This window comes from Lepisosteus oculatus, chromosome 3 (genome assembly GCF_040954835.1).
Source record: "Lepisosteus oculatus isolate fLepOcu1 chromosome 3, fLepOcu1.hap2, whole genome shotgun sequence".
In the NCBI taxonomy this organism is placed as follows: Eukaryota; Metazoa; Chordata; class Actinopteri; order Semionotiformes; family Lepisosteidae; genus Lepisosteus; species Lepisosteus oculatus.
In genome coordinates, this window is record NC_090698.1 from 6300740 (window position 1) to 6327608 (window position 26869).

A 26869-nucleotide genomic window follows, 5' to 3' on the forward strand; every position below is an offset into this window, starting at 1 on the left:
CTTGTGGAAGGAGGGGGGGTGGGGGGCTCATGAGGGGTAACTGAACAGCCCTTTTCCGATGACGCTTTAGACGGAACTCGAAATGGGAAGTAACTTGTCCAATGAGGAGGTGCTCCTCGCTGTCGTGGCAGGTAATGTAGAGCTGGGCTGAAATATCAGTTCCTGCTCACACATTTCTGGCTGGAACAGCAGGCCAGCTCATTGCAGAAGCCCCTCTTAAAGGTGTGGATAAATGTTTGGACTAGGACGGGCAGCAGGCCTTACAGTTCTGTATACAGGGAGAAACGGCACTGGATTACCTGCTTCCAGTCTCGGCAGCAGGTACCGGAACTGTCAGTCTTATAGCTGTGCTAGTACACGTCTTGTGTCCCCCTACAGAGTCCTGGAACTCGCAGAGGGCAAACTGGCTCCTTTAGGTATCGTAACTGCTGCTGCTGCAAAACTAGAGTCGTAATCATCGTAGAGCTCATTATTATTTATTTTGTTAAGAACAGTACAGTAAGAAACAAGAAACTGAACCACAACGAATCAGCATCAACAAGATGAACAAGATTAGATCTCTCTGAACCAGTGCTGGGTTTAAACATTCATCAAGGCTATGGAGATAACAGGCATCTGGAATACAGGAATGAAAAGATTTACAACATAGAAAGGTCCTGAAATTCTCAAGGTAAAAAAACAACACACAGTAGCCTATTCCCGTGGCACTCCACGTTCGGTCCCTCTCCTGCCGAGGCGATCGGATCGCCTCCTGATCTCTAGAACATCTCTTCCGGTGCCAATCCCGTGTCTCTGTTGACACCCTGCAGTTCCTGTCCCCGGCTGGGGGTGACGGCGAGGGTCTCTCGCTGCCACGGGCTGTGTGGCGCCGTGCAGGAGAGGCAGCCCAGACTGCAGGACGAGCCGAGAGCGCGTACTCGACACCGCTGGAACTGTGGCAAAACTCTGCAGCTGCTGCAGAACAGAAGGAAACTAAAACTAAAGAGTCAACCTGTCCCAGAATCCACCAGCAGCTCAGCACTTCCGAGAAACCTGGAGATCGTCATTTATTTCGATCTTTTATTCCGTGCATTTTAGCTATCCGGGTTTTTGGTCTCTTTTTGTCTTTTGTTAATTTATATAGCCACATATTTCCAGACTCCCTTGATCACATGCTTACCAGGTCTGGTTGGTGAAATGAACAACCTGATCAATATGATTGCTCACAGAGAGCCTGTGTGAACTATTCAGGCGCTGCATGAAGTAACAAGCCTACACGACAAATAGATTTCTGGGTGGTAGCAAAGAATTACAACTCAGCCCCAAAAGATTGAGAGCCAAATTCCACACTTCTGTTTTTAATGCAACAAACCATTTGGTTTGTTAAGGAAATTGGTTGTTTTGATTTATTTCAGTTTTAGGCTGTTGTTAAAAAGATGATGTTTTATGGAGACTGCCAGTGCTGGCGGAGCAGGTACTTTGGAAAGGCACTGCAGGCTGTGTTGTGTGGACAGTGCCAGAAGTTGTATGTTCTTCCAGGAAACCAGGAAAAGTGTCTTGGAGATTCATGGGCATATACCAGATATCTGGTCTTCTGGAGTTCTGTCTTCCCTGCATTACAACTGGTTTACACTAACAGTAGAACTGGGCAGCAATATCACTTCCAAATACAAATGTAGGGTGTTTTGAAAAGGACTAATCCTCTTCCTACAAAAACAGAGCTGCCTATTTTTTTTTAAAATACATCTCCCCTTGCCCTCCTACCCGTCTGGCAACCTCCAGGTCTCCAGGTGTCAGTCTGTCAAGATTACTGCTGTGATTCTCTCCGCGGTGCTGGGAAGGGGGTAAGGACCTGTGCGTGCACACCTCCGAAAATAGCTTTCCACCAAGGCCTTTGCCTTGCCCTCGACAGGGAGGGCCCCCCTGATTCTTCAGGGCTGCCAGCGAGGGGCACCCCCCCCCCCCCAACTGGTGCTGTCTCCCCTGTAAGGCTCCGACAGAGGCTGGAGTGCACAGGTCCTCTCCATACTGCAGGTGCCCGCCTTGCAGTTTGGTTTGGAGCTGTTAAATACCCAGGGGTTGCTGGGCAGACTCTGAACAGGATGCTTTGATGGCTGTTTCCAGTAATTCCAAGGAAGAATGAAAGATTAGCTTTCAGTGGCATCATCCAGAGTGCTGCAGAGGGCTGTATGAAGAGTGCGGGCAACTCACAGGAAGAAGGGGCTCCATGTGACATCTGAGCCGGGACTGAGCCCTGCCTCCTCCTCCTCTTCCTCCTGGTCATGGTTAATCCAGCTGTTCCAAGAAGGGGACACACTATCCTGCTGCTGCTGAACCTTCAGGTGAGAACTCCGGCTCTTGATGTTTCCAGTGTCACTGAGAGAGGAAGAGAGGCTCAGGTAAATACAAAGTGTGAGTGTCCAGGGAAATGAGGGTTACAGTACTGCACTGAGGAGAGGGGTAAATGCACAGTGCACCTTGAAGAAGACAGCTCAGAGAGAGTTCAGTACACGCTGCAGAAAAACAGAAGCACCTGGTTAATACAAAGAGACAGGGTAAAAGGTTAGGTAAACTCAGAGCAGTTGCTTCACAGAAAGATGTTGATACAAAAAAAGCTTACTACACAAAGCAGGAGATTAATATGAATAGAATAATACAGAATAATGCTCCTACAGATGCACAAATACCCAAAGACAGTGGAGCACTTCATATATAACTTGCTTGAAAGAGGTTAACGTACAGATCAGACCATTCATTTTTTACACGTGGTGACAAGCAGGAGGGGAGCTTTTACAAATGCACCCCTTTCTTAAGGTGCCTCCTTGCCACTGGCCAGGGGTCAATATCTCATCTTACTTCTCAGTGGAGTGGCGGTGCTACAGCCCGTGGCACTAACAGCAGAAACAGTTACACAGGCTTTCACAGCTGGCCAGCACTCCCTGTGACCCAGGGACCCTCCAAAGCTCACTGTCCGAGACCCTGTGTGGAGAGAGGCAGGAGTGGGAGCTCTGACAGCTTTGCTCACATGTCACACGCATTGCAGGGGTGCTTCCTAGCGCCCCCCGCAGCAGGCCGGCTCCCTGGCAGCCTGCACTGTCTTTCCATGCTCTTCTGGGGGCTCCCTGTTCCCTCTACTCCTGGTTTCTGGGGGCTGCATGGGGACTCCCTCCTCTGCAAGAGTGGCGATAGGTGATGCTATGGGTAACTGTTTTATTTTTCATTATTTACAGATGTTCAGCCTGTACAGTGTGCTTCTGCATGTGTGAAGAAATCTTAATGACCACTCCAAGAGACAAGGAGTACATAGCAGAACATTTACCAGGCTAAAGTATAAATACAAGATGTCAGACATTCCTTCCCAGCATTCTTTGCTTGCTCAAGCAATATGACACAGACTGGACCACTGATCTCTGGACTGTAGGGTTACAATATGACACAGACTGGACCAGTGATCTCTGGACTGTAGGGTTACAGTATGACACAGACTGGACCAGTGATCTCTGGACTGTAGGGTTACAATATGACACAGACTGGACCAGTGATCTCTAGACTGTAGGGTTACAATATGACACAGACTGGACCAGTGATCTCTGGACTACAAGGCCTAGCCTGTGATCTAAAAGAATGTCTTCAAAGTTTGAGACAAGTCAGAGCATGGGGCCTGCAATAATTTTAAATCTAAACTGTGGTCATTATTCATTTCAAAGGTCTAGGTATAGAAGTATGCACGCTCACAGAGTAGCCCTGCTGTCGCTGGGCTTCTCGACTGCGCCGCTTGAATTTCTTCTTTTTCTTCATGGTGTAGTAATACTCCACGCACTGAGGTACCGACTTACTCTTCAGCTGAAACACACAGGCACAGTCAAACGCTTAGGACGTTAGCCGGAGTGTTTGAGACATCGTGTGGTCACAGCCACACTGTGGAGCAGAGATCCAGATATGACCACGTATTAATGACACCAGGTCACATGGACAGTGCCAGAGGACACCCAACAGCTTACTGCAGCTGTGTACTGTGTCCTTACACTCCGGCAGATTACTATGGACACACTGCTGACGCAAGCAGCACTCATGGAGATATGGCAGAGACCCACAGTGCCACCAACATCACACATCCCTGCTGTACCTGCACTGATATACTCATGCTGACACAAAGACAGACACAACCACACACTGTCTCACATCAACAGCTCAGTGACCAGGTGCCTGCACATTGTACACAATAAGACAAACCCTACCTCACAACGACACACACAACGGCCCAGTGACCAGCCGCATGTACACACTGGGAGCCTCACCATGCTGTGAATGAGCTGGAACTCCCTGTCGTAGGTGGCCAGAGCCTTGCAGAACAGCTTCTTCTCTCGGGAGCTCCAGTGGTCTGAGCCTGGAGGAACATGGACAAGTCTGGGCCAGCAGGTATCACTTTAACTGCAGGGTGTGTTGTTGTGAAGCACAGCACATCTCAAGAATACACGGTTCATATACTGTAGTACAGATCGGTACAGCTCTGCCTTGACATTTAGAGCTCAACACAGTACAGTGCAGTCCAGACCAACGTGCTTTCCACAGTACCACTGCCCAGCAAGGTCTCATCTGCTACACAGTACTTCATATACTGCATACACTGACCATTCCACTACTCTACAGTCCAGTGCAGTGTGCCACTGCTATACCTGCATAGTGGTAGTCCCACAGCGGGTGTGAGGGAGAGCGCCGGGCTCCCTGCATCAACAGCAGTTCCACAGCAGTCTGAAAGCACACAAGACACATTCACAATACTGATCACACACAACATGACTGTTTTAAATAGTTAGTCCAGTTTTTGCAAGGGATATAAACCAGCTTTGTTACTGTTAGCTGAATTTCCCTGCCAGGCATTACACTGTTAAGCTTTTAAATAATGCTAATACTGTGCACCTGGGGTATTATATACCATACACACTGTACACCTGGGGTATATATAATTTGTGTACAGTATACTGCATATACTGCACACACTGAGCATCTGGGGTATATATACTGCACACACTGCACACCTGGGGTATACAGACTGTATACAATACACACTTGGATATATATACTGCACACACTGAACATCTGGTATATATATCCTACACACTGCACACCTGGGTATATATATTGCACACACTGAGCATCTGGGGTATATATACTATACACAGTGCACACCTGGGTATATATACTGTACACACTGCACACCTGGGGTATGTACGGTATACTGCACACGTAGTGTACACCTGGGTACATACACTGCACACAGTACACACATGGTGTATATATATTGCACACACTGAGCATCTGGGGTACATATACTGTACACACTGCAGACTTGGGGTTTATATACAGCACGAGGTATATGTAATATATGCACTGCATGCCTTGTATACCTGAGATATATATACACTGTCAACCCTGTACACCTCATGTGCACACATTCCCCTCCAGATTTATTCATACCCAATGTGAAAGGAGCAACAGATTTTCAGACATGATAACTTGACCTGATGGGGAAAAAGGTTATCTTTGTAGCACACGATGTATATACAGAGAACATAAACATTTATTCACACCACTGTAAACCTCCTCTGGCAGGGCTTTCACTCACAAGACACCTCCTGTAGCGAGCTATATGGCTTTGACTTTTTTGTGAACAGTTTTGAGTTCAAGCCATGAAGTTCCAGACCTCCTGAGGTCTGGAGGTTCAGATGTCCAGTGGAGAACTTTGATTTTGTGCAACTGTGTGCTTTAGATCACTGTGCCGAGCTTGAGCTGCTCGGCAGAAGGCAGCAGCTGTTTGGCGATAGTGTTCTGGTATATTTTGGGAATTCTTGATTCCCCTGTCTTGATAAGGGTTCCAGGATCTGCAGCTGCAAAACAAACCCAAAATAAAAAAAGGCTCTCCACAATGTTTTCTCAACATGAGTTTCTCCTTTTTTTAGAATCAACCCTGGAGAATCATTTATAAAAAGCACACTTTTCCCTCCAGTTGAATGTAAGACATGGTTTCGATTCAGACAATTCAGCCTCATGTAGACTCCAAGTTGCCTCCTTCTGTCATCCACCCTCCAAAGAAGCTTCTTCCTTGTAGCCTGGCCACAAATTTATATTATCCCTGGCAACAAGATTAATATTAGTGGATTCTTTAACAGCCTTATCCCAATATTTGGATTTTTCTATAGCCTTACTGTGCTATAGAATATCACAATATGACTTTTATTCTAAGACACTGCCCAACGAATAGCTCATTCTGTTGTATGATGTTTCTGTTCCTATTTCATCCGTGCTATGAACACTTCTGGAGGGCACAGTATGCACGCTGATCACCTGGGTTATATGGGCCACACATACAGTGATACATGGGGTAAATATAGGCTGTGACTGTACTTACCAGGATGTTCCCCTGTGCCTCGTTCAGACAGTGGAGTGCCAGCTCTGTATTAGTGCCCCCTCCTGGCATCGCACTGCAACAACACAACTCCAAGAACTCTGTCACTGAGACACAAAGAGACAGAGACACAGTCAGGCAGTGCAGCCTCACACTGTGCAGCCTCACACAATGCCATAGTACAAGGACTGTAGTGCAGCATCCAGTCCAGCATGGGCTGGTGAATTCAGCACCGATGATGGGAAAGAAGGATACACCTGATGTGATATCAAGGATTCTGAAAATAGCAAAAAGCTACAGGAGGTTCCAGGAGAACATGTTTCAGTGTAGATCGGCAGTGGACAGCTGAGGGTACTATTCATCTCCGATGTCCAATAGACAGGATTGAGGCAAGCCACAGACACAAACAGGGCACACTGTGAGTCGATGTAGCGCCCCATGGTGTGTCCTACCACTGTACATGGAGGTGCTTCCACTACTGTACACCACAGAGCAGTCTGGGCAGGCCTGAAGAGAAGCTCAAAGGCAGGATCACAGGACAGGATTCTCTGGGCGAAGAGGTGAGCCTCACTCCTGCGCTGTGTGTCTGTGTGTGTAGCACTCAAGAGCCTCACCCCTGCAGTGTCTGTGTGTATAGCACTCAAGAGCCTCACTCCTGCACAGTGTCTGTGTGTGTAGCACTCAGATCACAAGTCCTGTACAGTGTCTGTGTGTGTAGCACTCAGATCACCAGTCCTGCACAGTGTCTGTGTGTGTAGCACTCAAAAGGCTCACTCTGTATCTCTTACTGTTCAGATATTAATATATGTGTGAAGTAACTCCTGAAAAAAGGCATTATGGGGACTGGCAAGTAAATTGTTTTTGTGGGTTGTGTAGAAAATCTATTAGTGTCCAGACACGTTTGGGCCTGTTCCGTTCCCTGTCGAGTTTCCCCTTGGCAGAGCAGAGTCCAATAGAGACACGAAGAGAGCACCCGGACCCTCACCCCGATGCTGCGTGACTGCATTGTGGGAAATGTCGCCCCAGGGGGTCCAGACCAGCTGGGCGGGGTGCTCCTCCTGCAGCACAAGAAGGGGGCTGCAGAGGGGCGGGATCTCGGCCTGGAAGCGCACGCCCACGTTGATGCGCCTGAAAGGCAGAGAACGTGAAAAGACCAGCGCTCTCAGAGCTTCACTGCTGCTCCTGTCCCTGCCTGCCTGGCTGGCTGGGCTGACAGCTCTACCCAGCTTACACAGCTGGTATGTTACTGGTGTTCGGGTGAAGAGTACAACAGTGGGTCTGAACCCACTGCCTTGAACCCTGCTCTGCCTCATACAGCCTCAACTCACCATCAGCCCGCCTGCTGGACTCCCAGCACGCATTTCAGAGGGACAGCAGGATTCTTATTCTCCTGTCCGTACAATATTAAATATCCTTACTTCCCTTTGGGATCTGCATACAATTTAATCCCATTTGATGGCATTTTCTAAGACGACCTTCTTCCTTAAGGGCCCAAAGGACCAGGACAAGAGTGGTGTCTGGACACGCCAGCGTGGGAAGAGCCAAGCTCAGTCCAGCCGCTACACAGCAGCATCAACTCTGACTGCACTGAAGGCAGCAGGAAGCAGGCAAAGATGCTTTCTTTTTTTTGGTGGGTGGCAAAAACAAACTTTACTCCAGCTTCCGAGGGGCAGACCCACTGATGAGAGTCAAATGTTTCTTAACCTTTCGTAACAAACTGTTTCTTAACCTGGGGTGATCGGGTGCATTCACTCCCTGGGGGAGCCACATCGCTGTCTGGGGGCGTTGAGGATTGTTGAGAGGATAAATCATCAAAACCACAAATCACTTGAACACCTTTTGATCAAGGATATAGGAACATATTTTGGGAACCACAGGGGTGCAGCTGCTGTAAAGGTTAAGAACCGCTGGTCTAGAACAACAGCACAAGCTGGTTCATAGTTGCAACCAGATATGTGCAGCAAGTTTTAGAAGCAAAACAAATGTTTTGAGTTAGCATCATTAGCTACATGTTTGTCATATTAAGGAATTATGGATTTAATTTACATAATGAAGAGTTTCTAGTTGTTGAGTGCCACATGAGAAACAATTCACACTACATCGTTATTACTCCTACATGCTGCTGAATTGTATTTTTGTCTTTATATGCACTGATCGGTTCTCAGCTTAGCTGTGTAATATTGATGACTGTCATGATTTACTAGATAATACTAATCATCTCAGAGCCTGAATGGGCAGTACTGATTACTGGACAACTCTGAGCTTGACTTCCGAGCCGTGGGATACTGTGGAAGACACTCACGGCTCTATGGTGATGATGGTGTCATCCATAACGAGGAAAATCCCATCCGTTGCATCTGTGGAGCAAAAAACAGCAGCAGATTAGTACATTTAAATGCACTTTGCCTTAGTTTGTCCATGTTCCTCAGTGGACCTGAAACCTTTCAGAATTGTGAACCCAGAGCCGTCACAGACTCTGTCATAGACATTGTCATAGTTCACGACTAAAGAGATCCAGTCCCTGTGTTTGTCAGCTCATGAATGGAACTCATCACTGTTCTCGATGCTCCAATTCCACAGCACCGATGTCTTTCCGTAACGCCATGATTAAAACCACACGATTTCCTAAAGGAGGTCTTGCTAGAGCTCTGTGCAGTTTTAACGGTGCTCTCCTTGATTTCCGCTGTACGGAGCGGAAGGAGGACTGGAAGGACACGTTCAGAAACAGGAGAGGCGAGGCGAGAGGCGGGAAGAGAGGGCGGGTGCTCACAGACCTAGCGTCGCCGTGTAGGTGCCCGACAGCGGCCGGCTCGGCGGGGTGTGCGTCAGCGTGCCGAAGTACAGGCCAGTGCCCGGGCGCAGGGGGCTCAGCATGGGTGGCGGGGTGTAAGGGGGTGCCAGAAAGTCAGGGTTCAGCAGATGGTTGGTGAGGCAGACAGGGGAGCGCAGCTGACTGGGGTACCCGCCTGGGTCCCGAAACCGGGGTACCTGGCCCCCCTCGAAGCCCTCCTCTCCGACAAACGCAGGTGGAAAGGCGGGGGGTGTTGTCGGGGGAAGGATGTAGAGGGTCTTCTGGAACTCACACCTCTGGGCTCTGCTCCAGCCTTCCTCAGACTCTAGTGCTCTCTTGGCCTGGGGGGACAAGTTAGAGTCAGGAACACCCTGTACCTTCTACCTTCACTCCACAGCCAGCTTTCACCCAGTCCTCTGTAGAGAGACAGCAAACGTGATGCCTCCTTACCTCTAGCCCCATTCTTCCTCTCCCCACCTCTTCCTGTTCCTGTATCCCCCATCCCTCTCTCCTGCCTCTGTTCCTCCACCCATTCCTCTCCCGATCCTCTGTTCCCCCCCGTCCTTTTCTGCTTTACTGTCTCCCACCCAAGCTCTCACTGAGGTGTTAATACCAGTACTTCATTTACACCTTCTAACAAGCAAACAAAACATTAGGATACGTAGCTGAAGAGTAGAATTTTAATCATGGAACGATGTGCTAAAATTATACAATATACTAGTAAATCAGAATATTGTGCACAACTTTGATCACAAAAAACATATTTCTGCTCTGCACTTAAAGGAACATCCTGCACTGACAGACTAATAGAACTGGATATCTTGGGCACTGAACACCTCCCTCTGCTCACCATGCACAAGGACAGCTGGGCAGCGTCTGCATTTGGCGCCCCGGGCTCCAGCAGCGAAACAGGGGTGACCAGCAGAGACAGGTCCGCCTTGTCCACGCTGAGCTGAGCCGGGCCTGGGCCCTGCTGGCTAGCCTCTCCTCTCCCGGCCTGGCCCTCTGCGCTCTCGCCATGCGCCTGTGCAGAGAGGAGACGAGCTGACGCAGGTACCGTCGCTGCTCCCAGCACTCTCCAGGAGACAGGCTTCTCAACCCAGCTCTGTGGCCAGAGCGCAAGGAAACATGACTGCTGGAGGAGACCTTCTGGGCCAGGAGGAAGAGACTTCGTCTAGAGCACTGGGACCAACGCAACTTGAGTGGTTTGCACAAACACAAACCACGCACACAAGGATAACACCCCTCCAGCTGCAACCCACTGGAGCGCTCCCACTGGCACAGGCCTGCTAACCCCCATGCACTCGTGCGACACTCCCCCTTCCCAAACTGGCTGACCTCAGGCCAGGCCTGAGCTTTAGGAAAGAACAAACCTCCTTCTCTGGGGCCCCTGCATTCAAGGGGCGATGTTTCACCTTCTTCGAGGGCTTGTGTTCATCCGTCTGCCCCATGTCCTCACACCGCCCCCTGCAGACCAAGACAGGAAAAACACAGCGCGACTCAACAAACGTTGCGTATCAACAAACATGTAAGCAAAAATGACACCAACCGACACACGAGGCCGTCTCGAGGGGTGGGCGGGGCTCAGGGTGGGGGGGTTCTTGTGTAGTAGTGGCGGCAGGGAGCAGTTCTGGTGACGAAATGGCCTCCTAACTGGCCTGCGCAAACAGACATACAGAACCGAACAGAACTACCGATCACCGCTGTTGCTAATGCTATCGGTACCTTCAGGCGTCTCAATGCCAGCACCCTTGTCGTCGTCGAGATCTCAGCACCCGTGTCTGTTTCTTCTCTAACAACGAACCTTTCCAAAGACCCTTTAAGTGCTACATTGGTATCCCTGCTCTTCTGCTTCCTTTTTATTTTCTCGCGCCCACTGTAGTATTTTACACATTTTCCCCCATCTCTGCTTGTGCTCAGCAGTTTTCCCCCAGCTAACTTTTTCCCCTAGCTGGTTTAGTTATGCTGCAATCACTTTTAGCTTGCAACTGGCCCATGACGTAGTGAGAGCAGGACAGGCCTCCAATTCTGAATAAAGCTCTCCCACTAACTTTAGATTTCACCTTGTGTTAAAATAAGAGTTTTGTGTGTCGCTTTATTCAAATATTTAAACATGTATTTATACTTTTATGCGTGCGTGAAGCACAGGGGTGGGGGTGGGGCCTGGGGGTCTCCCCCCCTTTGAGACGGCCCTGCTGACACATAAACAAGCTAAACAACTCAGTGACAAAGTGACCCACAAACTGAAACACTCCCACACTGACAGCCTGGAGACACAACGACTCACCTTCTCACTAGGAAAGTGACACCGACAGACATTATCGTACACCAGAACACCAACGGGCCGCGAGGCTCACACTCACAAACCACGGCAGGAACCAAGACGCTGACAAACGGACATGGCTACAGACACCTGAAAAAATCTGACGCACAGGAAGAACAAAACGATACTCTGACAGGATGACACCGCACTACACAGACACGCAGTGTCTCATCAGCACAGCTTCATAGTTCCCTGGCCCAGCAGCAGAGCAAGAAAGGAACACAAGTCCTGTTCTGTTTCTATACAGCCACTGTGGCTGGCCTTCTCCTGGCTGGACAACACTGGGGCCACACGCTGTACCCGGTCGAGCCCTGCCTCACCCTGGAGCCACGTCGCGGACTGCCCTATCGCCGGCGCCTCGTCCCTCAGCGGCCGTGGGGCTCACCGCGAGTGAAATCCGCCCCTGCGCAAGGAGACACACTCAGAAAACGCCCTCTCACGTCAGACTGACTTCGTTCAGAGACAGGCTTACTGCCCACCAGTATACGACGCGCAAGATGTTCTGTATGTCATGCTGGGTCTCTGAGCGCACACGAGGGCTAAGATTTAAAAAACATGTAATAGGTTTTACATTAATATGGAGCCCAATAGCAGTAAACAGTGGAGCGCAACTGTAGGCTGTTGAGTGCACCCTGTCCGGCATTCTGCCTGCAGGGCAGTGGATTACCTGTCGCTGTTCGCAGGACATGCCGTGGGAGCTGAAGGACGCCATTGCCACCTGGCTGGGCGAGATCAGGCTGGGGCTGCACAGGGGGCGAGGCCGATGCCTGCGTGAGAGGCAGTGGGAGGCAGGACGGGGCGGGGGCAGGGGCGGGGCCAGACTCTCTGCCTTCTTGGCCTTGATCTTCCTCACCCTCCTCCTCCTTGGGGGATCCTTGGACGGGGGCTGTGTCAGTAGTGGCGGGACTGCGGAGGGCTGGGGGGCAGGAGGAGGAGGAGACGCGAGGCTAACCTGAGCCCAGGGGGCGGGGCTTGTGCAGCTGTGGGTGGAGTTAGAGCTGGCCGCTGTGCTGTAATTGGGCGAGGGGTTACATGAGGGGGAGGGGGTGGTTTCCACATGGGTGGAGCCTGTGACTGTGGAAACAGGTTGATAGTCTGGCCCGGTCTGTCCAACGGCTGTGGGATCAACACTATACTCCGTAACTGTGCAGGGCTGTGCAGACATGTCAGGAGAGATTAATATCCCGGTTCTTTTCACTCCCGGCTGTTCTTCCGTATCCCTGTAAGTCTGAGCCGACAGGATCTCATCCAGATCCTGCAGCTCAGAGCTGGGAAACTTCAGCCTGTTTTCCCAGTGCTGGGAGCCAGGGCTGTGTGCAGCACGCTCGGTGACTGGGCTGGAATCGAGTTCCAGGCTGGGAGCATATAGCTCGGGCTGTAGTTCGGCCGTCATCTCGCTGGCTGTGCCTCGAGTGGCTGGCTCGCTCCACGGGTCTAGCTGGGAGAAAGTGGGGACCTGGGTTGTGCTGGACTCAAGGGGGTTGCCCCCTCTCTGGTCAATAAATCGAGCGTAGTCCAGGCTGCTGGGATTGTACCCGCAGCCTCGTGCGCCGGAGGCCACCTTGAGGCTGGTGGCCGGTGGGAACCAGAAGCTGAGCTGGCAGTCGTCCTGGCTCACTGGGGTGCCCAGGTACACTCTGCCCTCCCCAGCATGGTCTGGGGCAGCGATGCCATGCGAGGGGGCGTGTGTCTGGCAGTGATGGGTGGCATTATGCTGCAGCTGCAGCCGGGCATCACAGAAGGTCTTGAGACATCCAGGCTCGGTGCAGGGGAAAGGCTGCCGCCTCATGTGAGTCAGCACGTGGTCAGAGCTGCAAAGACACAGAGAGCTACAGTGCCTTGCGAAAGTATTCGGCCCCCTTGAACTTTTCAACCTTTTGCCACATTTCAGGCTTCAAACATAAAGATATAAATTTTTTATTTTATGTGAAGAATCACCAACAAGTGGGACACAATTGTGAAGTGGAACGAAATCTATTGGATTTTTGAAACTTTTTTAACTAATAAAAAAATGAAAAGTGGGGCGTGCAAAATTATTCGGCCCCCTTGCGTTAATACTTTGTAGAGCCACCTTTTGCTGCGATTACAGCTGCAAGTCGCTTGGGGTATGTCTCTATCAGTTTTGCACATCGAGAGACTGAAATTCTTGCCCATTCTTCCTTGCAAAACAGCTCGAGCTCAGTGAGGTTGGATGGAGAGCGTTTGTGAACAGCAGTTTTCAGCTCTTTCCACAGATTCTCGATTGGATTCAGGTCTGGACTTTGACTTGGCCATTCAAACACCTGGATACGTTTATTTGTGAACCATTCCTTTGTAGATTTTGCTGTATGTTTGGGATCATTGTCTTGTTGGAAGATAAATCTCCGTCCCAGTTCCAGGTCTTTTGCAGACTCCAACAGGTTTTCATCCAGAATGGTCCTGTATTTGGCTGCATCCATCTTCCCCTCAATTTTAACCATCTTCCCTGTCCCTGCTGAAGAAAAGCAGGCCCAAACCATGATGCTGCCACCACCATGTTTGACAGTGGGGATGGTGTGTTGAGGGTGATGAGCTGTGTTGCTTTTACGCCAAACATATCGTTTTGCATTGTGGCCAAAAAGTTCGATTTTGGTTTCATCTGACCAGAGCACCTTCTTCCACATGTTTGGGGTGTCTCCCAGGTGGCTTGTGGCAAACTTTAGACGAGACTTTTTATGGATATCTTTGAGAAATGGCTTTCTTCTTGCCACTCTTCCATAAAGGCCAGATTTGTGCAGTGTAAGACTGATTGTTGTCCTATGGACAGACTCTCCCACCTCAGCTGTAATTCTCTGCAGTTCATCCAGAGTGATCATGGGCCTCTTGGCTGCATCTCTGATCAGTCTTCTCCTTGTCTGAGCTGAAAGTTTAGAGGGACGGCCAGGTCTTGGTAGATTTGCAGTGGTCTGATACTCCTTCCATTTCAAGATGATCGCTTGCACAGTGCTCCTTGGGATGTTTGAAGCTTGGGAAATCTTTTTGTATCCAAATCCGGCTTTAAACTTCTCCACAACAGTATTACGGACCTGCCTGGTGTGTTCCTTGGTCTTCATGATGCTCTCTGCACTTTCAACAGAACCTTGAGACTATCACAGAGCAGGTGCATTTATACAGAGACTTGATTACACACAGATGGATTCTATTTATCACCATCAGTCATTAAGGACAACATTGGATCATTCAGAGATCCTCACTGAACTTCTGGAGTGAGTTTGCTGCACTGAAAGTAAAGGGGCCGAATAATTTTGCACGCCCCACTTTTCATTTTTTTATTAGTTAAAAAAGTTTCAAAAATCCAATAGATTTCGTTCCACTTCACAATTGTGTCCCACTTGTTGGTGATTCTTCACATAAAATAAAAAAAATTATATCTTTATGTTTGAAGCCTGAAATGTGGCAAAAGGTTGAAAAGTTCAAGGGGGCCGAATACTTTCGCAAGGCACTGTACGTGACTGCAACTGCATCTGCTGCTGCTCTGGCACCAGTGCTGTAGTTACTGCTGTTGCTTCTGTATTGGTACTGTACTGTATATACCTTGCGCCTGCTACTGCTTCTAAACTGGTGCTGAACAGTTACTGGTACTGCCCGGCCAGCCTGTGACTCGCTGTGTGATCCCCCTGGCCAGGATTAAAGATCCTACGGGCTCCTAGCTGGGCTAACACGCTCTTTCTTTGAAACCTGAATGGGAAATCATAGTTTTATCCGTGGTGGGTTCGGATGCCCCTTCTCCAGCAGAACATCTGCAAGGCTCCTTAACTGCCGAGGCCCACTGTGCTGAGAGCATGTTCAGGGTAGCTTGCTAGCTTAAGTTTTTATTGTCATCAGAGGCAGAAACCCAGATGTCTGTGACTGGGTCATCAGCAGGCTGCGTTATTATTGCCTGCCTTTAGGCTACGTTGTTACCCATAATAATTGCTCATTTTCCGGTTTATTTAAGGGCAGTTTTAGTCACTCAGCTTTGGCTGGTATACAAGGGTTGTGTGTCGTCTGCGTGGCTCAGGAAGCTGACAGGGGAGGTTGTTAAACAGGTCACATCGACACTGGTTTGTACAGGTAGACACGGGCTCTTGAGGAATAACTGGTGGTATGACAGAGGGGCGTTCTAAAGAAGCTGGGAAGGATATAATTTAAGAGCAATGTACTTTCTTTACACAAAAAGATGTTGGTGTCTGGTACAAACTACTCTACCAGACAGTTACAGCAGATCCCTTAGGATCTTTCAGAAGCCAGCCAGAGATCAGTCAGCTGCCGTGACTTTCCCACCGATTGTCCGGGTGCTGCTGAGATTGTTAGTACACCTGCTGATACTTCAGCTAGCGCTGCAGACACGGGTCCGACTACTCCTCCCATTGGTACTAAGACAGCTGGTGCCAGTTCCTCTGCTGCTCTCTGGAAAGGCTGGCGGCTGATGTCGTTCTTGAACCCCGGGCCGGGCCGGTGGGACTCACCTGGGGTCGCTGCGTCCGAAAGCGAGGCAGCTCTGCGAGCAGACCCGGCCCCGGTCCTGCCCGTGGCTCAGCGGGTGTTTGTGGAGGTCGCCGGCTCTGTGGAACACGTTCTCGCCCGGGGAGGGCTCCCGGGCTGCGGGGCCCCTCCAGCCCGGCGCAGGCGCTGCTCTGGACAGCCCCGCGGGGGCCTCCTCCAACACCGCCGGCCCCCAGCTGGGGTTGGGGGGCTTCTCCGGGGCGCCTGCAGCTGCGAGGCAGGGCGAGATCAGTCACGCTTCCACACGCGCGCGCGCGCGCACACCGCCCCCGCCCCCTCAGTCACAGCCACGGCCCGGACCGGCGGTCAGCCTGCAGCGGCTCTGCGCCGGAACAGGGCAATCGCGTCCCACAAACACAGCTGTCCCCGTGCACAAGGCAGGCGCAGAGTCTTCCATTGAGACCTGTGACAGTACTCCCCGACCGCCAGATCGCAGGTGTGAGGCCAGCTGTTTGTGTCCCACCGTCATCCCTCCCCTAGAGGGCGCTCCAACTTGTTTCGGATTATGTTCAGTTTAAGCACCTCCACCCGCTCATTGTCCCCCTTTTTGGTATTTAAGCCCGGCGTCTCCGCAGTTCCGGGCTCAGCTTTGGAAGACGGACGCCGGGAAGCCCGCCTACCACCAGGCACAGGCCTGATCCCGGCGTCCTGACCTCCGAGTCCGGGGCTCGGAGCGCCCAGTCCCGTTATGTTTTTATCTTCTTTGTTCCCGATCCCAGTTCCCCATTCCGGTTTTTACCCGTCTTTGTCTCGGATGGACCTCCCGGCATTGGACATCGGACTGCGCCCCAACCCCATTGGACCGGCCTTGGGTTTGTGGCCTGCTCCCTTTCCCTGTGCACCTGACCACCACCGTCACCGCCCCCCCCCGTCTGTCGACCCCCCCTTCCCCGATGTGCTTCTCCAGACGCTACCGACTCCTGCGACAGTTTGTCGGCGGGAATCTCCCCCAGGAAGGGACTCAGCAGAGCTATGACACTCGTAGTCAACGAGACCCACCACTTCGTTTCCAAACCAGCGATCGCTTGGACCACAGTGTTCGTGCTGCCTGTGCTCCTATGAACCACAGCGTGCTGCTGTTCTGCACAACTACCCTCAACACTCTGGATCACTCTTAGCTTCTCCCTGCTTATTGCTGGTTTGCATCGCAGACGTCCGATTGCGTTTCACGACTTTATTTTCCCTCTAGGGGAAAAAAACGATGCGATTGTGTGCTCCGCATTTTAACATTTCATTTTTGAACAAGGACAATAAAAAGGGTTCACCGAGCGAAGTGTCTAGGACGCCGCAAGACTAAAGGAATGTGAATGCTTTAGAATGACTGGAAAACGCTCGTCTTCCCCATGGAGGACTTGCTCAGATCCCACAGCTCCGCCCCCCCGTTCTCCCACTCGTACTCACGGAGCTCGGGAAGCGCCTCCCTCCCCGCTCCCTCCTGCTGCCGCCACCCGAGGGGGCTGAAGAAGGGGGACGCGCGGGAGGGGTCGTGCTCGCGGGGGGAATCTGCCGTGGCGGGAGGGGGGGCTGGGCTCTCTGTCGGGGGCTGGCTGTTGGCGCACAGTCCAGGAATGATTTCCTCGGCACACAGCGCCCCCTGGCGGTGTTCCTCCATGACCGCGGCTCGTCCCGTACACTCACAGAGCAAGAGAAGAGTTACATCAAAGATACAGTCCAGTACAGCAGAACTGGCCTGTTCTACAGTAGAACAGTCCTGTTACAGTAGGGGCTACAGTCCCAGTGCAGTAGAACAGTCCTGTTACAATAGGAGCTACAGTCCCAGTGCAGTAGAACAGTCCTGTTACAGTAGGGGCTACAGTCCCAGTGCAGTAGAACAGTCCTGTTACAATAGGGGTTACAGTCCCAGTGCAGTAGAACAGTCCTGTTACAGTAGGGGCTACAGTCCCAGTACAGTAGAACAGTCCTGTTACAATAGGGGTTACAGTCCCAGTGCAGTAGAACAGTCCTGTTACAGTAGGAGCTACAGTCCCAGTACAGTAGAACAGTCCTGTTACAGTAGGAGCTACAGTCCCAGTACAGTAGAACAGTCCTGTTACAGTAGGAGCTACAGTCCCAGTACAGTAGAACAGTCCTGTTACAATAGGGGCTACAGTCCCAGTACAGTAGAACAGTCCTGTTACAGTAGGAGCTACAGTCCCAGTACAGTAGAACAGTCCTGTTACAATAGGGGCTACAGTCCCAGTACAGTAGAACAGTCCTGTTACAGTAGGAGCTACAGTCCCAGTACAGTAGAACAGTCCTGTTACAATAGGAGCTACAGTCCCAGTACAGTAGAACAGAACAGTCCTGTTATTAATCACTTCATTGGTTGGGCCTTGTTTATGAAGCCGCAGTGGAATAATCGGTACACGGCGCAGCTCCGCCAGGTCTGCTGCACTCTGTGATGGACTGAAGCGCTCACTGAATAAAAATAAATGAGTGAATATTACTCGCCGATACTCACAACGCCGCGTAGTTACTGGGGTCAATCGCAATCGCGTTTTCCTGCCCGTTTCCTTCGCTCCCCAGATCAGATTATTTCAGTGCCGGTCGCTACCGCGGGCCCAGAGACCGGGTGGCCGTTTTGAAGTTTTTAAAGAAAATGGCGACCGAATTATTCAAGAAAGTCGAGCGATCAAGCGGCTCGAGCGATCGCGCTTTAGGCGGGAGGGACCGGGGATCGACTTCAAGTACACAGCGCGAGCGTCCCCTTCCCGCCCGCCGACCGACCGACCGCTCGAGCGCTCCTCCTCCGGGGTGCTGCCTCGCGGCCAGACCACGCGCCCGGACCCGAGCGGTGACGCAGTGGCGCCAACCTCGAGGACGGCGAGAGGGCGCGCCGCCATCTTCGCCCCCGCGCGGCTGTTTGGAACTGAGAGTCGCGAGATCCGGAATCCCGCTCTCGGGTCGGGTAAGAACCACGTGGCCTTCCGCGACACGAGTGGCAGTATCTCCCACTCCGGAGGTGGGGGGGGGGGCGTGTGCTCATGGGCTCCACTCGCCTCTCACAGCGCTCAAGGTTCGTTTACCCAGACTTCCGGGAAAAGGGAACTCGCTCGGACGCAGATTTTAAAAACCCTGCTATGAGCGCTGTTCCGTCAACTGGCGCGCCTCCCACTTGCGTGGAAACAAAACTGAGAAGACCCTCTCTGAATGCCCAGGCAGGGCCTGTACGTGACGTGTGACGTGTCACCTCTGCGATAGAAGCCTGGCGAAAAGCAGCGAGTAAACCTGTTTGTGTTGTTGCTTTATACACGACTGTCTTTTTTCTCGGAGTACAATACGGTCAGATACACCCGTGGTGAGCAGGTGACTCCCTCCCGCCGCCCGGCCCCGGGTGCGAACCCAGCCTGCAGCCGTCCCTCCCCCGGTCACTGACGGAGGTCGCCTCCGGACCTCACTGAGCTGCTTCAGCGCCTTGACAGTCTCCCACCTCTGGGTGGGGAGAGAAACACACACTGGTTCGGTTTGGGGAGCTGCAGCAACGAGGTTTTGGGGTCCCCAGGACCGGGCCTGGCACCAATGACCCCTCGGGCTCATTGCTCGCTGGCGTGACCCCTGCCTGACTCCGGTGTTATCATCATGGCCAGCAGCTCCATCACCCTGCAGCTCAGCTGGCAGCCCCCTGGAGCTCAGCAGTGTGAGCATGGTCAGTACCTGGAGGGGAGACTCCTGGGAAAGCTGAGGCTGCTGCTTTAGGGAGGGGAGTCCCCATTACCTGTAAAGCGCTTTGAGTGGAGTGTCCAGAAAAGCACTATATAAGTGTAAGCAATTGTTATTATTATTATTATTAAGAGGTGTTAGTGGGACCAGTAGGGGACGCTCACCCTGCGGTCTGTGTGGATCCTAATGCCCCAGTATAGTAATGGGGACACTATACTGTAAAAAGGTGTCGTCCTTCAGATGAGGCGTAAAACCGAGGTCATGATTCTCTGTGGTCATTAAAAATCCCAGGGTATTTCTCGAAAAGAGTATGGATGTAACCCCGGGGTCCTGGCCAAATTTCCCCCTGGACTTTACCGGTCATGGCCTCCTAATAATCCCCATCTCTGAACTGGCTTCATCACTCTGCTCTCCTCCCACTGAGAGCTGGTGTGTGGGGAGAGTACTGGTGCACTATGGCTGCTGTCGCATCATCCAGGTGGGGGCTGCACACTGGTGGCAATGGTGGCATTCTCCATTACTGTAAAGCGCTCTGAGTGGAGTGTCCAGAACAGCGCCATACAGGTGTGAGGATACTGTTATTATTTTTGTCACGATAGTCACCTGCTGTCTGCACAGCAACACTCCCCATACCTCCGTGGCCTGGAGAGCAACAGAGGACTCTACTCTCCTGCTCCTGGGGTGGCCAGTGTACCTGCAGGATTCCAGTCCAGCTGTGCTCTTAAGCGCCCCAGTCATTTCCTTACTGGCTTAATCAGACCAGTTTGTTAATTTCTCCCTACTCTTCGGATGCTGCTGGTCTAGGGCGCACCGGACCCCTGTCCGTGAACCTAGGCTGCGCCTGTGTCAATACATCACGTCACCGAGACTCCGAAACAGACGCGGAAGCGATCTGTCGCCTTCTTGTGGGAACCTTTTGCAAAAACATCTTGGTGTGTGTGCGTGTTGGAAGAGGGGGCGGCTCGTTCAGAGAACAAAACAGAACAGCTGACTGGAAACACCACTGCACTCATTTTTTACGGTCGTCGCCTTGTGCAGTTTGTACACGGCCTTATGAGTATTTTTTTTTGCTGTTTTTTTTTTCTGCCATCGCCTATTGGGATCCGACACAACTTTTGGAGAAAGAGACGAGACCAGGGTTATGTCCTGGCGAAAACATGTCTCCCGGTCGCCATCGCTGTTCGGCGTCACATCACAATCAGCGAAATAAAAATCGATAATAAAGCGAATCGGAACCGTAGCTCCCCCGGTTATCGCGCTCCTGTCACTAACGCTCTCTGTCTCTCTCTGAAGTAGGACTGATTTTTTTTTCTCTGTATTTCTGTCCCAAAGTAAACCCGTCTGTAGCCCCACCTTAAAGCGTAAACACAAGCCTTAACTCTGATTCAAATCCAGCCAATCAGGAACTATAAACAACAGCCGGGGCCACGCCTTCTTATTAATGATTTCCCCTCTCTGCCAATCATTCCACGATCCGCCAATCAGCGAGCGGCTAGGCTCCATCCTGCGCCGACCCTTTCTTTGTGATGTTTTTAAGTTTGAGCCAATCAGCAGCGGCGTTTTCTCATTCCTTACAACCCGTTTGGTCATAGGAAGCGCCAGGGCCTCGGCTGGGGCTGTCCCTGTTTACGCCTGACTGAATCGTTTTATTATTTACTTCAGATCCTTCAAAGAAGTCAGTGCTACCCTTCCTCTTTCTTCTGGATGTCATGTTTATTTTATATGTAGTTCTGCAGCATTTCTTACATAAACTCATCTGTCAGAATTGAAGATTTGATGATTTACTAAAATCTTGATTTTTGGTAACCCAGAATTTAATAACTCAGTGTGTGTCTTTTCATATTTGAGATTTTGTGTGAGCATGTGTGTGATGGCACATCGGTGCCTGAGAAACAGAAAAGACAATCACCAGCTATCTGTAATTCCATCTCTCCAAGATAGACCTAAAACTCCCCCTAAACTCTACAGATGGAATAAAGGGAGCTCTAGGCCCTTGGAAAATTAGATTCTGTGTGACCAGGACTTACAAGAAGAAAGTACAATTTTAAAGAACGTGTCTTTCCTGTTATTCTTTTTTATTTAATGAGCCCTCTTTAAAATGTTATACTTGCCCTGCTAGTTAAGACCTCTCTCCCCGATTTGCACTGCCCGTTCGGTAGCTGTTTCCTGAAGGAAGTCGGGGTATCAGCTTGTTCCACACTCCCGCCCCCCTTTGGGTAAGGCTTGGGCATCACTAGCTGAATGACAGGGTTAGTGGATAAGGACTCGGGACTCCTAACTACAGGGAGAGGGAGGGGGACACTGTCTATGATTAAGACCTAGAACCAGGAGGTGAACTAGAACCGTGTAGTGAAGGGACTGTCCTGCTGGAAGCAGGCTGTGTTCCTTCAGCGTTTTTTATTGGTCTGAGTGTAAACGGCTGGTGCAGAAGTAGACCAGGGTAGAGTCCCCAGCTCCTCACCCTCACTCAGCTCCTAATGATGCTCATCGTGGGCTCCTCCGGACATGTTCACAATAGACAGTGCTGCACACCGAATCAGGCATTGTTCAGTGTTACTGTGCAGCTACAGATGATCAGTCTTTACAGTATCTACAGGTCTGAGGATGATGAGTGTCAATGTGAGGTTACAGATGACCAGACTGAGAGTCTTTACAGTATCTTCAGGTCTGAGGATGATGAGTGTTAATGTGAAATTAGTTATAAAGGGAACAGACATTTGGAAGCTTTTTTTCCTTGACTAGGCTAACCTTTGTGGTTATGCAATACACACTGCCAGAATGAAGTAATTCACATCTCCCATGAAACAAATAATGTCTGATGTGAATCACCTGTTTCACGATTCAGTCAAAATAAGATCGAAAGCAATCAGTCAAAAGGAAATCAAAACAGTTACTACTGAAATGACCTGTGTGCTGTAATCTGCTCGCCACAGACTGGCAGGAGTGCGTCTGATTTTTGGTCAGGCGATCGCGCCGGGCCGCCCTGCCCTGCTCCGTTTGTTGCTCTGCCGGGTCCTGTATGGGAGCCCGTGCGGGGCTGTGCCGGAGACCCCGCGCTGCCTGCACCTCTATCGTCTCGGGTGAGTTTGTTACAATGTAGCAATTTCTCTATAAATCTGTATAACTCGAATAAAGCCGCAACATCTGCACACTGCAGGTGGATCGCAAACCCCGCTTTTACTGCCCGCAAAATGCCAAAAAAAACACGCACGGCTGGGCCGGAGGAGCGATTTTACAGCGAAATTCCCAAACATACCCCCCCCTCCCGGTCCAAGTGTATTCCAACATTAACTCAATATTTAGACGCAATTGCGTTTGAGGAATCACTAGATAGAAAGAAAATAACCAAATCATGTCTGCCTGGCACATAATATGTTTCAGGGATTCATCTGAGCAGTGCGTAGCTGCTTGCAATATGTTACTGTCAGATATCTTGTGTGTAAGGCTCGCTTTTCTACACATTTAGACTTCCAGCTCCAGACCTCAGCTCTGCCTGTCTCTCTGTACCTGCACGCAATAGATTCGCATTCGCTCGGCTGCAACGGCACGAGAAAAGGGGGTTGTGTTGAGAAGGAGGGGGAGGTGGGTGGGTGGAAAGAAGACTTTTTTTTTGTGTGTGTGCGAGGTGAACAGCCGCCAGTATCCGTCCGTCCACGGAGGCGAGAAAGAGCCGCCGCTTCGCCTTCGTCTTCCTCCCCGTCTCCCCCGCGCGAAAACAAACCCAAACAAACTTACTCGGGGCCGGCCAGGCGGCGGGAGGAGGAAGTTGGGCTCTCTGGGACGGGCCGTGCGCGTCCGCGGGTCTGTGCCGGAGCCCGGCCGCTGTGCCCCGGGCTCCCTGCGCCCTCCTCCCTCGGGGGGGGTGGTGGTGGTGGGGGCCAGCGAGCTGGCGAAAGCCAGGGCCCCGTCCGCTTCCTCTCTGTCCGAGCGGGGTTGTCCTGGGCTGGTGTGCTGGTGTCCAGCGGCTGTCATGGGGCTGAGCGCTGAGTGTTTTCAGTGAGGGAGGGAGGGCAGTGTGGCTGAGGGCTTCTCTGCTGTCTCCGTCCTCGCCGCTCGGACGTGAAGTTGGTCCTCCCTGCCCGCGGAGTGGATTTAATGGGTTAATGGCTTAATTGGTTTAACTCCATTGGAGCTGTGATTGTGATGAGCTGCCAGTTCGACTGACCTGAGCTCTGCTGTTCTCGGGAAGTTTTGCTAGGTGGCATGTCGACCTGGGAGCCCAGATTCTGGGCTTTGGGGGTGGACTCTAGGACTGTATGGACCGGGGGGGCCGGAGTCTGGGCCGTACAGACTGGGGGGCCGCACTCTGGGGTGTATGGACAGGGACTTTGTATGGTGTCCTCTCCTGGTGTGGGAAGTCTGCAGGATGTCCAGCATATTTCTAGGTGTCCCCCAAGGGCGGTACATACTGTGGGACCACCTGTGTCCTGCGCGTTCGGATCAGGGCCTGGGAGAGCTGGATGGTGGCTCTCCAGGGCTGTGTGTGAAACACTCACGCTTCATGGAGACCAATTACTAACGACTAGTTACTGGGCTAACTGCTGGGGTTGCAGACAGATGCACCACAAGCACTTATTATATCTGCCAGTCGTAAACGAGAGGTGGCCACTGGGTCCAACCAGTTTGTTCGGATCTCATCCAGCTGTTTCTTGAGAGCAGCCAGGGCATCGGCATCATGGCTGGGCAGCTCGCTCCATGCTCCCACCACTCTTTGAGTAAGGAGGGATCTCTTGTTTTCGCTCATAAATGCACTTCTCTGTCATTTCCTGATTGGTCTGCTCGCTTTGCTGTTGGTCCTGAGGTCCCCTTCTTGCTAGGGTATCAGCAACTTTTCAGGATAGTTCCCATCATCCTCCTTCTCTGTGACGGTTAACGGGATGGAGCTCCTTTATTCTCTTTGTGACTTTCCTGTGAGGCTGGGAATTAACGTTGTTTCCCTCCTCTGGACGGAGGTCCGGAGCAAACGTTGCTCTCTCTAACATGGCGACCAAAACCTCAGTCCTGCCCAACACGCTTGAGAAAGTGACCCTACTTCCCTGGACCTGACTCCTGTGCCTCGTGTGCTCAAGTTGCCGGCCTTGTTGAAGAGCTGCAGGAGGACACCAGAGTTGTCACAGACAACACGTCTTCGAGCTCCCCCCCCCCCTGCTGGTATGTCTGACGTACCTTCTTACAAGCTGCAGGTGTGCTAAATAGTGCTCATTTGTCTGAGCTCTCTTCTAAAGTAGCGAAACGCTTGCTCATCCCAGAGCCAGCAGCTGCGCAGAGCTCACATCAATGAGCTCGTTGGGAGGCGGGGGGCTGGCCTCTGCGGGGGCTCTGTGGGGGGTCCTGCCCCTCCGGCGGAGGCGGAGGAGTGGGGCATCGCTCTCCCACTAGGGCAGTTTCGCCAGCAGCGCGTGAAGACCTCGGCAGGTGGGCAGGTGTTTGGGAGGCGAGGGGGTGCCAGTATGGATGCCCATTGTTCTGGCGTGCTTGCTTGGGTTGGGTTGGTTTCTCAGATGCCGTTGCGCGAGGGTGGGTGTTCAGGTCTGTTGAGGAGGGAAGGGATTATCTTCCCTAGGAGGCACAGATGTGTCTTCCAGATGTGGGATCCGCTGTGTTGCTGCTTGATCACATCCTGGACTTCCTGCTGGCAGGGAGCAACAGTGGGAAGCCCGGTTATGGGAAGAGCCCCATTCCCCGTCTCCGTCTCCCTCCAGGTGAATCAGTTTTGTAAGCTCCGTCCGGAAAGGTCCAGGATAGATCCAGCTGGGAAGCTCTTCTCTAGTGTTCAGGTGGTCATCCGGCTGCGGGCCTCGCCGATCCCTCTCCCAAGGATGGATCTCCATTCGGAATAATTGTTTTTCGAGCTCTTCCGGCAGGGATTGTGGTGGGCAGTGTCTCGGGGCGAGTGAGAAGCGGAGCAGCCTTTCACAAGCACCTTCGTACTGGGAGCGCAGGTGTGGCTGCAGCTGGATTCTGTGTCCCTGAGAAAGTCTTAATAATAGTAATAATTAATAATTGCTTACACTTATATAGCGCTTTTCTGGACACTCCGCTCAAAGCACTTTACAGGTAATGGGGATCCCCCCCACCCCCACCAGTGTGTACCCCCACCTGGATGATGCGACAGCAGCCAGAGTGCGCCAGTCCTCTCCCCACACACCAGCTCTCAGTGGGAGGAGAGCAGAGTGATGAAGCCAGTTCACAGATGAGGGGTTATTAGGAGGCCATGACTGGTAAAGGCCAGGGGGAACTTTGGCCAGGACACCGGGGTTACACCCCTACTCTTTTCGAGAAACACCCTGGGATTTTTAATGACCACAGAGAGTCAGGACTTTGATTTTATGTCTCATCTGAAGGACGGCCCCTCTTTACAGTATAGTGTCCCCGTCACTATAGTGGGGCATTAGGACCCACATGGACCGCAGAGTGAGCGCCCCCTGCTGGCCCCACTAACACCTCTTTCAGCAGCAACCTTAGTTTTTCCCAGGAGGTCTCCCATCCAGGTACTGGCAAGGCTCACACCTGCTGAGCTCCAGTGGGTTGCCAGTTGTGAGTTCCAGAGTGATTTGGCTGCCGGCCAGGAGTCTTCGGGAGTTTCTCAGATCCGTCACGCTGTGGTGCAGCAGTGGTCTCCGACAGAGCTGCAGCAGAGTTCCACTGGCTGTGGATGGGCAGCTGACGAGCTCCTTCTTTCCATTGGTCCCGATGTCCAGTCTGAACTCTAACAGCAGCCCTGGTCACAGCAGCAAGGGAGGGGGGTCCCCTCTGTGGCCCCACAGTTTAGCGAGTGTGCAGGCTGACTCCTGTGAGCCCCCAGTCTGGACCCATCCCGAGATCTCTGACTAGATCCAGATGGGCAACGTATGCGTCACGTTGGTGAAAATGACTTGTTACAAGTAATCCCTTTACAGCAACTAGTTACTCCTGTAGGGGATTACTATTTACAGTAAGAAGTCGGGGAAAATTGTTTTAACTTAGTGGCTATGTGCACACAGATCGCTGGAACTGATCACTTTTTAAAGCGATGAATGTCTGTTTAATGGAAGAGCACTGCTCCTGGGTGATTTGGACATGACGGAGGAAGTGCTGTGTTGGTTGTAAGCGACCTGCCCTGTGTTTGTAGTGCGGTCGAGGCTGTTGCATGGCCCGTGTTGCACAATGAGAGGCATGATGCGGTCGCTGGGACCCACAGCTCTTGCTGGTGTGAAGTGCCTCTCAG

The 26869-nt window shown here is 51.7% G+C and overlaps 2 protein-coding genes across 9 annotated transcripts in view; one reads left to right on the top strand and one right to left on the bottom strand.

The window, feature by feature from the left end:
• Positions 1-460: 460 nt before the first annotated feature.
• Positions 461-23728, bottom strand: znf541 (zinc finger protein 541). 6 transcript variants are annotated; one of them, XM_069186468.1, is made up of 17 exons: positions 23398-23725; positions 17404-17635; positions 15966-16206; positions 12167-13310; positions 11820-11902; positions 10550-10643; positions 10027-10200; positions 9160-9517; positions 8688-8742; positions 7371-7513; positions 6389-6492; positions 4656-4731; positions 4278-4366; positions 3715-3822; positions 3005-3150; positions 2191-2355; positions 461-2093 (listed from the first exon to the last, which is right to left on the bottom strand). In XM_069186468.1, the coding sequence occupies exons 1-17, from the start codon at positions 23632-23634 to the stop codon at positions 1787-1789; spliced, it is 3756 nt and encodes a 1251-aa protein (XP_069042569.1). In that variant the 5' UTR covers positions 23635-23725; the 3' UTR covers positions 461-1786. The 6 variants fall into 6 exon arrangements, 5 of the variants coding, with proteins under 5 accessions (XP_069042569.1, XP_069042568.1, XP_069042571.1 ...); XM_069186467.1 differs by having other exon boundaries at positions 15966-16212; XM_069186470.1 differs by having other exon boundaries at positions 461-615; positions 15966-16212; positions 23398-23723.
• bicra (BRD4 interacting chromatin remodeling complex associated protein) overlaps positions 18836-26869 on the top strand; it is a 31198-nt gene continuing 23164 nt past the window's right edge. For 2 of the 3 annotated variants that reach the window (XM_069186464.1, XM_069186465.1), the window contains exon 1: positions 22662-22742. In XM_069186464.1, coding sequence (XP_069042565.1) covers positions 22682-22742 — 61 coding nt within the window. In that variant the 5' untranslated portion in view covers positions 22662-22681. Of the gene's footprint in view, positions 18911-22661; positions 22743-26869 lie in introns of those variants that run through there. The other variant, XM_069186466.1, reaches the window with a different exon arrangement.